Source organism: Solenopsis invicta, chromosome 14, assembly GCF_016802725.1.
Source record: "Solenopsis invicta isolate M01_SB chromosome 14, UNIL_Sinv_3.0, whole genome shotgun sequence".
Classification (NCBI taxonomy): Eukaryota; Metazoa; Arthropoda; class Insecta; order Hymenoptera; family Formicidae; genus Solenopsis; species Solenopsis invicta.
Genome location: NC_052677.1, coordinates 17,782,380 through 17,798,739, shown reverse-complemented (window position 1 = coordinate 17,798,739; position 16,360 = coordinate 17,782,380). Strand labels below are relative to the sequence as shown.

The 16,360-nt window shown below is 38.7% G+C and overlaps 3 protein-coding genes across 7 annotated transcripts; 1 reads left to right on the top strand and 2 right to left on the bottom strand.

The window, feature by feature from the left end:
* Positions 1-196: 196 nt before the first annotated feature.
* Positions 197-5,325, top strand: LOC105207708 (methionine--tRNA ligase, cytoplasmic). Its single transcript, XM_011177304.3, has 16 exons — positions 197-576; positions 848-999; positions 1,185-1,286; positions 1,372-1,539; positions 1,613-1,735; positions 1,823-1,938; positions 2,010-2,126; positions 2,230-2,268; positions 2,343-2,507; positions 2,617-2,893; positions 2,972-3,356; positions 3,600-3,813; positions 3,900-4,136; positions 4,223-4,556; positions 4,632-4,862; positions 4,937-5,325. The coding sequence occupies exons 1-16, from the start codon at positions 471-473 to the stop codon at positions 5,084-5,086; spliced, it is 2,916 nt and encodes a 971-aa protein (XP_011175606.1). The 5' UTR covers positions 197-470; the 3' UTR covers positions 5,087-5,325.
* Positions 5,326-5,579: 254 nt separating this feature from the next.
* LOC105207705 lies at positions 5,580-16,219 on the bottom strand. The gene is made up of 28 exons (XM_039457093.1): positions 15,708-16,219; positions 15,441-15,625; positions 14,865-15,173; positions 14,667-14,794; positions 14,392-14,553; positions 14,076-14,293; positions 13,766-13,980; positions 13,320-13,588; positions 12,952-13,158; positions 12,205-12,437; positions 11,879-12,048; positions 11,451-11,759; positions 11,226-11,353; positions 10,979-11,140; positions 10,675-10,901; positions 10,386-10,600; positions 10,034-10,305; positions 9,731-9,937; positions 9,532-9,676; positions 8,532-8,733; positions 8,256-8,425; positions 7,855-8,163; positions 7,652-7,779; positions 7,398-7,559; positions 7,078-7,286; positions 6,782-6,996; positions 6,431-6,699; positions 5,580-6,357 (listed from the first exon to the last, which is right to left on the bottom strand). Exons 1-28 carry the CDS (start codon positions 15,847-15,849, stop codon positions 5,946-5,948), a joined length of 5,979 nt encoding a protein of 1,992 aa, XP_039313027.1. The 5' UTR covers positions 15,850-16,219; the 3' UTR covers positions 5,580-5,945.
* On the bottom strand, positions 9,271-12,702 carry LOC105207706 (ionotropic receptor 75a). Of its 5 annotated transcripts, none has more exons than XM_026134021.2 (11): positions 12,561-12,697; positions 12,205-12,437; positions 11,879-12,048; positions 11,451-11,759; positions 11,226-11,353; positions 10,979-11,140; positions 10,675-10,901; positions 10,386-10,600; positions 10,034-10,305; positions 9,731-9,937; positions 9,271-9,676 (listed from the first exon to the last, which is right to left on the bottom strand). In XM_026134021.2, the coding sequence occupies exons 2-11, from the start codon at positions 12,371-12,373 to the stop codon at positions 9,499-9,501; spliced, it is 2,037 nt and encodes a 678-aa protein (XP_025989806.1). In that variant the 5' UTR covers positions 12,374-12,437; positions 12,561-12,697; the 3' UTR covers positions 9,271-9,498. The 5 variants fall into 5 exon arrangements, 4 of the variants coding, with proteins under 4 accessions (XP_025989806.1, XP_039313391.1, XP_011175603.2 ...); XM_039457457.1 differs by having other exon boundaries at positions 12,205-12,377; XM_011177301.3 differs by having other exon boundaries at positions 12,205-12,702.
* Positions 16,220-16,360: the final 141 nt, after the last annotated feature.

Below are 16,360 nucleotides of genomic sequence, written 5' to 3'. Positions count from 1 at the left end.
TTTTTAAATATTTTAAAAATTATTGTTTGCTGATTGGATTACTCTATTAATCTAACATACCTTGAATTTTTTAAACTATTATTTAATTATTCTATAACACATTGTTTTCGATAGTTAGAACGAGAATGTACTTATATATAAATACATTTTTTTTTATTGATTTTATCTTCATTCTTATTGAGACAAATGAAGAGTTTTCCATTAATTGGCATCAAACAACACTTTACTCTTCTCGCTGACTCCACTAGCGTTTGATCTCTGACGACGATTTTTTTTTAAAGCTTTGTCTATGTGCCTCTGCTCCGCGTGTCCATGTCCAATAGGAAAGAGGCGAAGTCTGACGCAATCCTCGCGCGTGAAAATCTGGCATCTGGCTCCCCGTTGTCTCCTGTCGCTCACATGTCTCTCGTGGTTGTGTGCTAGCATATTTCCTTAATTTATTGACGTATTTATTAATTTATTTGACGACGATGATGATCGTTTCCACGAACGAGGGCAATCCAAACGCGCTGAAACTGATCATCGCAGCTAAATTGGCTCAGGAAGCCGTCACTGTTAAGATTCTGAAGCCTCGTGGTGAGTCCATTAACCTCTTCCTGTTCGTCCCTCACGTATAAATTCTTAAAAGGAAATATTTACGAGACTAGATTATACACGATTTTGCCCTTTGCGAACGTTATCTTCTTATCAAGCCTTTTATCAGTCAAATCGATCAACTTCACTTTTTTTTTTTTTTTAATGTTTACATTAGATAACACTAGTATTTATATCTTCAATTTTTCTATTCCACTGAGTTGAATTTACCTTTTACAAGATTTAATTAATACATATGACATATTACATGTAGATGCTGTCCTGGGTCGTTTACCAACCCTGACTACACCCTCAGGATTGTCTCTGTTCAGTGTCTCTGCAGCATTACGCTTGCTGTTGCCTGAACCTAAAGATTTGGAAGTTTCCAATGATAGATGGTTGGAATGGGAAATTTCTCAATTACAGGTATCATTTTGATTACATATTGAATCAGTTCTGTTGCTACAACCTTGTCTTTTGTTTGCAGTTAAATCTAATCTAGTTTTTTTTTATAATTATATTAGTGAACTAAATAGAAAATTATTAATTTTTGATAATATATAAGACAAAGGTTCTTTAAAATATATTTAAGTCTAATATATTTTTCACAGCCAACCATATTAAGTCACGCTAAGACATCCCAGAAATCACGCTTGTGGTCTTTTCTACAAGATCTCAATAATGAACTGAAAGACAAAAAGTACTTAATTGAAGTAAATATCAATAAGATCATTTTATTACTCAATTGTTCCTTTTATTATCTTTCATTTCTTGATCTTTTTTGTTTTTTTTTTTTAGAAATGTAGTAATTTATCACCAGCAGATATTTCTATTTGGGTAAGTCTCTGGAGCACCATATTGGTTACAGATATAGATATGGCAAATGATATTACTCAGAATTTGCCAAATGTCAACAGCTGGTTAACTAATATTTATAATCAGTCAGTTATCCAGCAGTCAATTGAGGTAAAATTATATTGTAATAGTATCTTATAAATTTGGGTTTGACATGTATTATTAATATATTTTGCATATACAGGAGTCTACTAAAATGTTTAAATTTGAGAGAGGTGGAAAGGCTATCGCAAGCATCGAGGTTGCTTCTTGGTTTCCTGTCAACTCAGTCTCAAGTTCCCAAGTTCATGAATCAGTATCTGCTGATGTAAGTAGTTTAAATATCTTTCAATAAACATTCCACATATGAACAGTGAGCATCTTCAACATATATAAGGATCTAAATGAATTTTAGATTAGCCCAACAAAGGAAAAAGAAGTAGAGATCGTTAATCAAGAAGAACTTTGTAATGTGGCAAAAAGTTGGACCTCTGAACATTATCTGGAAGTTAAGGAAAGTTCATATCCTATGTAAGTTGAATAAATTTAAAGTTATATAATTATATAAGAATTTATTAATCTAGTTTTATTCTTTTTTTTAGACTGCCTAAAAAAGGTGAACGAAATATATTGATAACATCGGCTCTGCCTTATGTTAATAATGTTCCGCACCTAGGAAATATTATCGGCTGCGTTCTTTCGGCTGATATCTTTGCAAGGTTTATATAACACACACACACACACACACACACACACACACACACACACACATATTTAAATATTAATATGTAACTAATATATTGATTCTTGACTCGTGCACAGGTATTGCAGACAAAGAAATTACAACACACTCTACATAAGGTAGTTATCTTTTCTTTTTCTGCAACTTTTATATAAGAAAAGCAACGTTGCAATTAAAACAATTTAATTTTAAGTGGAACCGACGAGTATGGCACTGCAACTGAAGCAAAAGCTCTGCAAGAGAAAACTACTCCTCAGGCTATTTGCGATAAATTCTTCGACATCCACAACGATGTTTATCGCTGGTTCGGCATCGGATTCGACTATTTCGGCCGGACTACTACACCCGAGCAAACAGAGTAAGCTTGCGACTTCTATTTTCATTCTTTTTTTATTTCTTCCTCCATTTTCATTGTTTTTTTATTTCTTTATTTTATTTATGTTCATTTTTATTACAATTTCTTTCAGAATTGTTCAAGCGTTCTTCTTAAAAATTAAATCGCAAGGCTACGTATTGACCGAGACTGTGGAACAACTCCATTGTGAGTTCTGCGATCGATTTCTCGCAGATAGATTTGTGGAGGGCACATGTCCCGGATGCAAGTACGAGGATGCGCGCGGTGACCAGTGCGACGGTTGCGGTCATCTCGTGAACGCGGTCGAGTTAATAAATCCTCGATGTAAGATCTGTAACACTAGACCAGTCGTGAAAAATTCGGTACAGTTCTTCCTGGATTTACCCAAGGTAAGATTCATATTGTGATATAATCCATTGATTTGTTTTCAAAGAGAGAAGTACAGATTATAACTCTTCGTGTTGCAGCTGGAAGAAAAACTGAAAGAATATTCCGCTACTGTATACAAAGGATGGTCCAACGTCGCAAAAGTCGTTTCAAAAACGTGGTTACGCGATGGTCTTAAGCCACGTTGCATAACTAGAGATTTGAAATGGGGTATACCGGTTCCGGTAGAGGGTTTCGAAAATAAGGTGTTTTACGTCTGGTTTGACGCCCCTTTCGGATATATCAGTATTACAAAGAGGTATACCAAAGAATATAAAAAATGGTGGCAACCTCCTCAGGATACGAAAGTTGATTTGTGCCAGTTTATGGCAAAGGATAACGTTCCGTTCCACGCGATAATGTTTCCCGCTTGTTTATTAGCGGTTAATCAAAATTACACATTGACGAGAAATATACTGGCTACTGGTACGATATCCAAAGAATGCAAATCTCTTGGATGCATTTATTTTATGACTGTTTTTGTATCTTATTTTTTATGTCGTACATATTTATTCCTTTATTCTATAAAGAATTTTTATTTTTTTTTTTACATTTTTCTTTTGTGAATCTCTACTTTATCGTGTTTATTCACTTTTTTAGTTTGTTTATACATTTTTTATCTTTCTATTGATTTAATATATTTAATAGATTTATTTCGGAATATTTCAGAATATTTAAATTATGAAGATAAAAAATTCTCCAAGTCTAGAGGTATCGGAGTATTTGGAACCGATGCTAGAGATACCGGCATTCCAGCTGATGTGTGGCGATTTTATTTAGCCTATATTAGGCCCGAGACTCAAGATTCCACTTTTAATTGGGTGGATTTAGCTACGAAGAACAATAGCGAGTTACTAAATAATCTTGGCAATTTTGTCAACAGGTTTGTAGTTGTACTTCTTTATAAGTCATCAATTAATTTAACGATAATTTGTTATATTAACAGTCCCAAAAACTTGTTATGAGTAGAGCTCTAGTATTCTGTGAAAAGTTCTTCGATTCTAACGTACCACCGTTAGAAGCGGAAGAGGCTGATTGGACAGTATTAGCGTTGGCACAACGTGAACTGTCGTCTTACATAAACGCGATGGAACAAGCCAAATTGAGAGATGGCTTGAGACATATATTGGCGATTTCGAAACACGGCAATCAGTACATGCAATTCCAGCAGCCATGGGTAAAAATCAAAGGAAACGACGATGACAAGTATAATCACTTTATTTTGTTTTAATCGTTTTCTCAACAATTCATCATTCTCTTTTGAGTAAATTTATTTTATTTAAAACCAACAGGAAAAAGGCTGGTACTGTTGTTGCAATTTGCTGTAACTTAGCTTGTCTTCTGTCCGCTCTTTTGGCTCCTTTTATGCCCAATGTAGCCAAACAATTGAGATCTCAACTAGGTTTGAGTAACAAAAATTATGGCTATATTCCCGAAAAGATAACAAACATGTTACCTACTTGGCACAAAATCGGCAAGCCCAGTCCGCTGTTCACTAAGATCGAAGATCAAAAGATAGAAATGTTACGCAAAAAATATGCTGGACAGCAGGAGACTAATGGCGAAGTAATAAACAAAAGCTCCGACGAAAGTATTGCATCGTTAGAAGCAGCTATTACGAAGCAAGTTAGTAGAGCCTACTTTTTTTTCTCCTCATGTCATGATAATCATGTCCTTGCACATTTTATGTATTTTCTCTAGGGCAATTTGGTAAGAGAATTAAAAGCTAAACACGACAAGAACGTTTGGCAACCGCAGGTAGAAATTTTATTAGATCTAAAAAAGAAACTAGTTGATCTCAAAGGCAATGTGAACACTCCTACGAAAAAATCACCCGCGAAAAATAAGAAGGCTGAACCAATGCATGTGCCCGAACAAAATGGGGATGCTTTAACAGACGTAGCGGCATTAGAATCGGCTATCGCGAAACAGGTATTTTATGTCGCAAGATAGTTTTTTTCTTAATAATTTAGCGTTTAATTTGTCAAATTACGACGCAATTTCAGGGAAATCTTGTGCGAGAATTAAAGGCCAAGGAAGATGGAAGTGTGTGGAAGCCACAGGTTGAGATATTGTTGAAAATGAAACAGCGTTTGTCAGATCTTACTGGAACAGCGCCGGTAACCGTTGACAAGAAATCCAAGAAGAAAAAATAATTACTTTCCGTCGTGATGTGAGATTTTTTCATACGTAATTTATGTCATATTTCGGCGCGTGCAAAACGCGACATAATAGTATTCGATCCACTAGTTTATTTTACTTACGCGTACTGTATCGGAATTTAGACAGGAGGGGGGGGGGTTCGCGAAGACATTTGTACTTTATTTAAATGCATTCATTTGCATTACGTATATGTAGTAATGATCTGATAAATAATTTACATAAAAATAGAGAATCTTGTTGTTATTCTTAAAAAAAAAACATTGCTCAGTTTCTTATGGATTTTGGGCCATCGCTGAACAACATTGAGACATGGCTAGATTTGTAGGGCATCGCAAGAAGATTAAAAAGTCCTACAGGCACAACCTTGTAAAATGAATCCCGAGTGCTAGAGAGCTATCCAAAGTTTGCTATAAATGTGTTGTTTTTCCAACTTGTATAACGACTAAAGTATTGGAGTTGGATAAAATATGTATAGGACCTTATTTGTAGAATTTTTCATGAGCTTTATTTTTTGTTTAACAACTTTTCGTCAAATGAATATTTTTTGAAATAATTAAAAGAAACTTTTTTTTCTTTTGAGATGTGAGAGGAACAAAGGGAGCATTTGCGCCAAAAATCCATTTAGGAATCTTATTTGCTATGTATAAAATAAATATTTAGGAAATCAGCCAAATCAGAGATATTCCGCTTTCGGAACTTTATCTGGAAGCTGAAAATAAATAATGTCCGTACGTTCGGCAGTCTTTAATTTCACAATTAAAACTTTTTGTTTCGTATTTAATGAACGCCTCTTTATCGATTAATATACGACTCATGACTATTCACTCGTGGCCCAAACTGGGTAATGTTTTTTTACCTATTCTGATATCGTTTCGACATTAACACTTGTTCGAAGAGACGACTCGCTTCTGGGAGTACCAGAATAACGTTATTTCCAGGTGGATCTTTTAGTGATACCTTATTTTTCTTATTGATTTTAATGCCTTTTTTAACGTCTGATTTAATATGCTGTTTAGTGTTTAGTTTAGTATCTGGTGTAATTACTGATATTCGTTTCGAATTTATCATGTAGAAGATAATGTGCTCGATACCTAATACGGCGAATGAAAAAATCATGCCAAAGAGCAAAAGAAACAAGATTGGTGCCGCTTCGTAAATGGTCACACTGGAAACGAAGATCTCGTCACTCGGGCAATAAGGCCTTCTTGCCGATCGACGGCGTATCTCTCGTCGCCGTATTCCCGAAGTGGATATCTTCAGAAATCTAAAGTAAATAATCTTGCTCTAATTTTTGTTTTTAAGAAAAAAAAACATTTAACATGTTGCGATGTACTCACGCTCTTTTACAAATTTCGTGAAAGTGACTTTTATGATTGGACCACAGGCCCAACTCGGAAGGCTGCAAGAGGTGAACCTCTGTTAGCTGACATATCATCTGCTTGTCGAATTCTTGTTCGATAAGTGGATAGATGTCGTCCGGATCCGCGTGATAGGCGAAGCCTCCTTTCTTTATTGCCTGCACGCCATCTTCGAGCGTGATAAATTTCTTTTCTTCTGGTACAGCGTCCCAAAAGTACTTGAAATATTGTACGTCTGGTCTTTTATTCTGGTAAAATAGAAGCGTCAGAATGAGTCAGAATGATTACAAATATTGCATTGCTATTTTGAAAAGGCAAAGTTGCTTTTACCCGCAACAAAAAATTGAAGAAGATATTTTTCTCGGCCGCCATCTGCATCTTACTGTGCGCCAGCGAATATAGCGAGTCATTCATCTTTTGAAGAGGCTCATTCAATCTGGCCGACACTATCGCCGCCGAATAATAATTATATACCAACAGCCCGAATACCGTGATCTGAATGAAGGCAATTCGACTAGCCGATTGGTCAGTGAGAGAAGGGAAACCTAATCGATATTATAAGAAGAGCAAAAGAATACAATATAAGTAAGTTTCGCTGTAAGTCAATTCTAACAATAAGTACACACCTTGTTGACACAATGCAGCCACAGTAATCAACGCCGAAATGCTGCAACCATAATCGTCGGCGCGTTCTAGTTTCAGTATGCAGGACAAGATAATAATTGTAATCACCATCATCACGACGATCATGTACCACGTGTCCGCCGCGAACGGCTTCAGTATTATCCAGGGTTTCATCTTCATCGCCGGTATGGTACGAAACATGAAACAGGTACTAAATGACAAATTATTCGCGTGTTAAACAAGAGATCTTACAACATTACCATTGCCTCGGTGTATTCTATATGAACAGAATGATCGTGTATAAATTTTCTTCATTGCTTACCGCGAGGGCCATTGTGGAAAAATGACACGCGCGTCGGCATATCTCTCGATCGACAGGATGGACGGATAATAGCCCAAATCAGCTTCGCCCCTCTTTAAGGTGCCCATCACGGGACCATTACTGTCATTCTTTTCCCAGTGATTGATCTCAATAAGGTCCATGCTGCACGCAAAAATGTTCATTGAGCAATCGTCATATACATATTATAGTATAGTATACTCGTGAAAATATTTAAATGTGTCGTGATGAATTACGTGAAATTGTACATATTGGCGACATGCGAGAGAATGGTGTGTCCGAATTTCGGCCAATTATCCATGACCTCAAGACTGTCGCCCTCCAAATAATCTATCAAACTCACGTGCTCTGGTCTGTTCAACACCTAATAGCACGAATATCGTCTATAGTCTATGTAGTAATTAAAATACGTTTTTTCTCTCTCCAAGATACGACTTACGATTCCGGCCGCCTTGGCTCGCAATCTATTGTAATTTCGTCGTCTGTTGATCCTCGAATCGGTCAGATTGATTGCGAGCCCGTCGTCCTCTTGCCAACTCCCGAGCCATGTAACGTTGAGCACTCCACCGCGTATTTTACAAAGATTGTATACGTCGTAGAGAACGTAATCAGTTTCGTTCGATAACAAGATTACAAAATCTGTGACGATGCTAAAGCTACTGTCGTTCAAACTCTCTAAACTGTGGCTCAAATTATTTCCGAACATCAGCCAGGAATACGAATAATCGTACATGCGATGGGCTGAACCCTACACACACACAGAGAGAGAGATAGACAGATTCATCTTTTTATTCAATTTTCAGAGAGAAAAACTCTGTTTTACGGAATATTTTTTCTCACTTCGTCAAAAATGCCGCTATAATTCTGATTTGGACATCGTACGTCCACAAATACCCCCATAGTTCGGTCGGTGTCGAGATATCTCGGTATATCGATCTGCTGCAATCCAGCCGGTTTAATCGCCGTGGATATCCCGACATTGTTCAACAGTTTTAACGTAAGGAGATCTTCTGTTTATAGAGAGAAGTATTAAATTTTAACAAAATGCTTTTACTCCGCGAATTATAAAAACTATTATGTGCGGGGTAAAACTATTATACGTGAAGCTCGACTTACCATCCACGTCTCCGCAAGAGAATCCTGCCACTCTGGTTACGTTCTTGTAGACGAAGTAGTCTCGAATGATTTGGCTGGTTTGCGCGTTTGCGACGACGATGAACGCTTGTAAGAGAAAAATGCACAAATACATTGGGCGCATCCTTTCTCTTGGCGTACTAATGACACTCCAACTACAAGATTGAGCGTCGACGTTACTGTTCTATTTCGTCTTCATTCCGTATGGAAAAGCAGGATAATTTCATATCCAAGACAGTAGAAACGATTTGCAGAGTTCGAACTCATCCATAATATCCACACAAGGTCGATTGACATGACAGCATAATCACAGCGGTCACCGTGATACAAACCACGTACAGGGTGCCTCGAGTAACGCGAGTTCCGTCGTTAAATTCTCCTACCCATTTGCCATTCCTCAACGAGCTTTTTCAATAAAGAATTTATTTAATTGAAAACATTTGAATTCTACGGGTGAATGTTACGCGTAAGCGGATCGTGTGATAGTCGACGTGTTAAAAAAAATTTCCGGAATGACGAGAGACACCCCGTATACGGCGCGATTTCCTCTTGTAGTCGCAATTCTCTACTTTCCGCTTGACTCTATATTCTATACTCTCAATTACCCCAAATTCAAGTTACTGAATCTGTTACGATCGATTTGCCTATCTCCCTATCAATTATCCGCTCGTTTTCTACCAAAGTATTCATAGGAAAGTTTCTTCGGAAAGAGAGACTGTTCTGCGATGCAAAGTGAACTCATTTTATTAGAGCGGCTGGGAAAAATTACATTTGTAACAACAAATTAAACTAACGAGAAATGTAGCGTTGTGCTGCGCTGTCTTTGCATGAAATAAATAAATAAATATACGATACATTAACGAATGTTAGATATGAGACACTAACGAATGTACCAATTATAACACACGAACCACTCGTGAATATTTTACTTTCCAAGGCGAGACAGTTCTCATTCGGGTAAATTATGTTTGCTCGTGCCGGCCGTCTCTTCCGCGTTGCCGCCGCTATTGTCTCGGCCTCCGCCCCCATTGCCACCATCATCGTCACGACCATCACCGCTGTCACCGTTGCCACCGTTGCCTCCGCCGTCACCATCGTTGCTGCTCATTCGTGTCAGCATTTCTTCTCTGCGAGCAAAATTATACAAACTCTCCAGCACACGTTAAAACATAAAAGCTTACCTCATAAATCGATAGTATATGATATTCTCGGCGATGCATATCATAGATCCGACGAGTAGACCGAAAAATAGCAGAATTAAAGCCGGGGCGGTCTCGTATACGGATATGCTTCTCGTGGACAATGTATCGAGTGTACATTGAGGTTTTCTGCTCGACCAATATTTTATCTGTCGATCACGTAACCCCGTATTGAACATCTTGTATAGCCTAAAGAGGAATTCGCAGCTTAATTGTTATAATACGAGAGCGCAAGCTCCTAAAATGAAAAACGGCAAACGAGAGAGAGAGAGAGAGAGAGCTCACCCAATTTTCGCCATCTCTGTGAATTGACCATTGTGACTGGCGTACATACCCATGGTGGATTGCTTGAATAGATGGATCTCCGTTAATGCGCAGATCTTACTCGGATCGAACATCTGTTCGACGTAAGGATACGCCGTATTCGGATCCGTGTGGTAGGCCAGAGTGCCCTCACTGACCTGCTTCATGCCTTCTTCCAGCGGCAAATACCGTTTCGACTCCGGCAGAGGATCCCAACGCTTCTTTCTGAAGTAAGTTGATTCCTCGCTGAGTTTCTGAAAACACCAAGTCGGACGTTTATACAAGCTGACTTTAGCGCGCACAAAGTCCAGTGCCTATCCAGTGTCATGCGTACATATAGAAAGTAGTTGAGATAGGGCACAGCTTCCGCCGCGATCTTCAGATCGCTATCCGCTAGAACCGTCACATCATCCTCCATCATATCGAGCGGTTCGCTCAAACGAGCCGACACTATACTGCCCGAATAATAATTGTACATGATCCAGTTAAACAAGAGGATCTGCAGAAAAGCGATGCGGCCCGGGATACGTTTGGGAAAGAAATTTGCGCCTACAAAGAGAGAAAGATTATCCTCTTCGGTTAAAACCGAAAGCAAGATTAAGTTTGTTTATATTCATTTATACCTTGCTGAGCGGTAATGCCGATAGTAAGGATTACGGCATTGGAATATTTCTCTATTCGAGTTTCTTCTGCTTCTCTCGTCTCCTCTCGTCTTATTATTATTCTCATTACGCATATGAACAACACGATGAATACGGCACTCAGATACCAAGTATAAATCGAAAACGGCTTAAAGAAAACCTCGAGCTTGATGTTACTCGACGTGGTGGACAGCAACATGAAGCAAGGTCTGCAGAAAAGAAATTAATTCATTCAGTGTTAAACGATGTCGAATTGTTTTCTTAATGCAGAACAAAGTCTTGATACCGAATTGGCCACGCCGCGCCAATCAGGGAGGCGTAATTTAATCTCTCTGATACCATAATCCTAGGATTACTGCCAAAGTCGATGTAATTCGTTTGTAATATCTCGAATATCAAGCCATGGACGCTGTGACGATCCCAATAAATAATCTCCGAAGCATGTACACTTATTGAAAAAAAAAATTTTTAGAACAACTGTATTAACCGCCACGAAAATACAAGAGAAAAACTCATCTGAAAAATATCAATACCTGAAATTGAAGAGCTCGGCCGTGTGAGTGATCATCGCGTATAGGAACTTGTGCATGCTGTCCAAAGACCTGGTGTTAGCGTCGTGCATATAATCCTCCAATCGCATGTTCTTCGGCCTATATTGTATCTAACGTTAAGTCATACAATAATAGTATAAATATAACGTAGTTAAACGCTTTTTCTTTTTTTTCTGTACAAAAAGCCAAATGTTCAGCGACACGCACCACGCCCGACATCTTCAACGTCATGCCGTGCATATTAGCCCTTCTCTCAACTAGGGGTTGAGTCAGGGTGATAATCAGACCTTCTCCTTGTCGCCACGAGCCCAGCTTCGTCACATTTAACGTACCTCCGCGATACTTGCAATGATTAAAAACGTCATAAAGATCGTAGCCGCTGCCGTTCATTATTGCGAGCACAAAATTAGTCGTCATGCTGTAAGCGCTATCGTTTAAGAGCGGGACACTCATGCTCAGTTTCGATCCCAGAACCAGCCAGTGATACGAGTAGTCGTACATACGGTACTTGGATGTCTGACAAATATGAAATATATCAGTCCTTTCTTCTTCTTCTTCATCATTTCATTTTACCATTTGAGAAAATTGAAAACATAAATAAAAATGAAGAATGAAAGCTGTATAAATTTCTTTACCTCTGCGAATATGGCCACAGCACTTTCGTTACGACAACGCAGATCTACAACAACCCCCAAACTCCAGGCATCAGTGCTCAAGAATCGTTGTAAGTTGATACTTGAATCGTGTTTTCGAATAATCGTGAATATACCGGCTCTACTTAACGACTTCATGAAATAAAAATCACCTGCGATAGAAAATAATGAAAAAAGCGAAAAAACAAAAATTTTATTAAAAAAGATTTATGAATTTTATACTTTTATACTAATATTGAATATAATCCAGTGTGTATGTGTGTGTGTGTGTGTATGTGTGCGTGTGATATTTTAAAAACTTCACCTACTCGTAAAATCCCCGCAAGAAAATCCCACGACATATCGCGTTGCCTTGTTGACGAAATAGTCACGAATAAAGTCGCTGTCTCCTGCGTTAACGTTGCAAGTGAATCGCGAGAAAGCTAAGAAGAGTGCCACGTATGTTCCACTGTGCTTTAATTTCAGATTTCTACACATATCGCTGTGGAAAAAGTAAAAGTTCTGCGGACTTTGTGAAACGTCAAGCTTGCACGCGAATAAACTAAAGAGGTAACAGAAATAGAAATGTAGTTCGCACGCAAGTTTGCACGAGTCGGCTGCGACATGTTTTGAATTTTTTATCATCAATATAATATTAAACATGATATCTTGAAATCGTACATACGTCTTATCCTTTATTTAGCGTTCCACGACATTCCGGGTCGAGAAATGAGACCTAGAAAAGGTTTCGCTGTCGAGCTACAGCAAATCGCACACGATGATTAATTATTTGCGCTTATGCGCAATAACTCTGATGAATAAACACACAAGCTCTATCGGTGATGAGAATAATCTAATTAAACAAGCGTCGGACTAACGTGTAAATGTGCATTATATACGTGTTGCTCATTCGCGTGAAAATATTTCGCCCGGCGAAGTAGGTGTATCCCTCTTGAATGTCGGACAACACAGTTTTCTTCCGTGGAAAGTAGATATCGAATGAATTAATCTGCAAAAGAGGAATATAATGGAATGAAATGATGGAATTTTCAACTCCTTTTAACATGGATCGTTACCGGGGCCCTAGCCAAAAGACGAGGTTCTCCATTATGCAGATGACGAGAGACAGCGTAGCGGCGATACCAATGAATACGAAAATGGGCGTAGCTTCCTGGATCGACAGCGGTTCCGCGACAAGGACGTTTCTCGGGCAAAGCGGCTTTCTTGCCGACCAGAATTTCAGCTGTCGCCTGCGTATGCCCACGTCATACATCTTGGTCAAGCTACAATATGGAATGTAATAATTTTATGTGATAATTCGCTTAAAGAAACAATGATATGTATAGCAATGATAAGTGGACTTGATCGTATAATATAGCTATAAGCATAGTACTTTGGAGATGTGGACATTTTTAAGAAACATCGCAAGCGCATATTCTTTTACCCGATTCTCAGTAACGGAGTAAACGGGCTCCTATGCCTGCCCCAAAGGGCGAGAACCGCGCGAAAAAGATGGACCTCCGTCAGCTCGCATATCATCCGCGGAGTGAAGTGATTCTCGATATACGGATACGCGGACTCGATCGATGTGTGATAGGCTAAGCCGCCCTTAGCCATGCGATCCAGACCCTCCGCCAGTGGCAGATAACGCTTGGATTCCGCTAGTTTGTCCCAGCGTTTCGCATTGAAGTATCGTATCTCCTTCTCCGGTGTCTTTTGGCAAAAGGGCAATGGGAAGAGAAAGATACCAATGTGATAAAAACAAAAAAAGATGGTATATTTTGAAAATAAGATTTATAATCTTTCAGCTTCATAATCATCGCAGCTTCCTTAGAAAAAAATTAATTTCATCATTTGCATCCCAATGCACATAAATGTAAAAGTATGTACCTGTAGAAAAGAACGAATGTATGGCGTTGGTTCGGCCGCCACTTTCAGATAACTGTCCGCCAAGCTGATCAACGAATCGTTCATCTTCACGCCTACGTTCTTCAGTCTGTCAGATACGATGCTCGCCGAATAATAGTTGAGGATTAGTACACTGAAGAGCATGATGTGTATGAATGCTATGCGACTCGCGTAATGTACCGGAACGAACACAGAACCTGTGAAAGAGCTTGCACTTTTATTTGTATTTTTACTCAAGAGTTGATAGAAAATTAAGGAATTGAAGAAAGGATTGAAGAGACTGAGCGAGTACCTTGCTGAGAAACGGCACCTATTGTAAAAAGAATACAAATGCTGCAGGCCTCCGACAGACTGTCAACATTTTCCTGCTGTCTGATCAATATTATTAGAATGGCCGTGGAGCCTATCATGGTGCCGAGTACCACGTACCACACTTTAATGTGTAACGGTCGCAAAAATTGCTTCGTCTTTAGGCTCGCTGAGGATATCGTTCGAAATAAAAAGCACGATCTGCATAAATAAATAAATTATTCGTGCATTTTGATCAACGAGATATTTGACGAACAAAATATAATTTATTATCGTGTATCACGAAATTACGCACGTACCGCATCGGCCACACTGGCCCAATAATATCTCCCGACCGCAATCTTTCCGCCTTCATCACGATCGGACTGGCCGAGATGTCTACCGTCTTTTTTTGAAAAGCGACGAACATCGGTGCGGAATTATCCTGCCGCTTTCTCGGATCCACTTCCACGATATCCATGCTTGTATTGTTAAAATTGCATAATCATTGTAAAAAAAATGAGATGCAAAAGTACGTGTGTGCTTGAAAAGATTTTCACCTTCGTGTCTGTTACAAAAGATGGAAGATTCTTACGTAAAGTTAAAGAGGTCGGCCATGTGTAACAAGATTGTGTACAGGAACCGGGATCGGCCGTACTTGGCCTTCATGTCTTGATCCAGCACTATAGCCTCCGTGGATAAATTGTAGAACTTACGCGGTAGCTACGAGAAATAAATCCGAATAATAAATAGCATTGCATATCGTAATAATTATTGTGCGTTTCGCACTTACCAAGACTCCAATTTTCACCTTCATACCGTGCAAGTTAGATCTTCTCTCGTACTTTGATTGTCTCAGTCTGATTGCCACGCCAGACTTTTCGGTCCAGTAACCCAGAGTGGTCACGTTCAAGGTACCACCGCGTGCTTTGCAAGGATTGTACACGTCGTACAAATCGAAACCGGTGACGGTCTCTATGGCGATCGTAATGTCAGTCACTATACCGAAGGAATCGTCATTCAATAATTTCAAGATATCCTTCAACTTTCGTCCCAAAATCAGCCATTTGTGCGTTTCGTCGAACAAGAAAGCTTTCGTAGCCTTTAAATAAAAAGAGCCTTTAAATAATATGAACAACTCGACTTGGCTATTTCATTGGCTTCTTCAACATTTACATCTTTATCTTTCTTGACCCTTGCCTGTTTCTCCCCTCCTCTAATCGCATTTTCACTCTTATATGTTCTTACATTGTATTGCACATTCTTAATTCCAGATACATTATGCAACTAATATATTACAACATATACTGCAATTTATTCGTGCATTTTCGAAAGAAAAAAAAAGAGAGAACCTTGAACCAAATTTTACCTCGGAATATATTATGGTGTAATTATGACCGCTGCATCGCGCATCCACGTATACGCCCAAATTGCGATAGTTACTCTGTAAAAGCTTCCTAACGGTACGTATCGACGATGCATCCACGGATCCGAGACTCCACATCGACGTGAGAACAAAGACGTCGTTGAATGTCCTCACGAATTTCACATCGCCTGTTACACGGGAGAAGCTTGTAATAACGATTAAACACGAGCCATTTCAATCGATTCAGATTAATATCTGAATAATACACACTTTCGAGACCACCGCAAGAAAACGCTACGACGTTGGAGACTTCTTTATACATAAAGTAGTCTCGGGCCATAATAGTGTCGTTTCCGCAGGAAACGAGCAGTAAACGCGATAGAAACAGTAACTTCCAACTTGCACGAGGCATTTCTTCAATTATACCGATTATGCCAGGAGGAAGGATACTCGAAGGAGAATAAAGCGGTCACTTCTAACGCTACATTGTCGTCCGCCACATTGTCAAATATTCAAAGCGCAAGTACGAGTTTCCTTACGAATGTTTCACTTTATGCATTTTCATGATTTCAAATATTAATTCCTTCGATCAATTTACATAGTTCTATCTACCTTATGCAGGACTTTTAGTCATTACTTTATTCATTTCTCTCCGTATATGTACATATACGTGTGTGTGTGTGTGTGTGTGTGTGTGCGTGTGTGTGTGTGTGTGTGTGTGTGTGTATATATATATATATATATATATATATATATATATATATATATTTCTCTCGTGCTATTCGACGATTTTTCGAGATCTTTACATTTCCGAGAAATCGATAGAGAACGAGGGAAAAGATTCAGGAATTTTTCATTGAAAAGATATCACGGGAAATTTGGCAAAGATGGAAATGTGACGATTATTACGAAAGGAGAATATT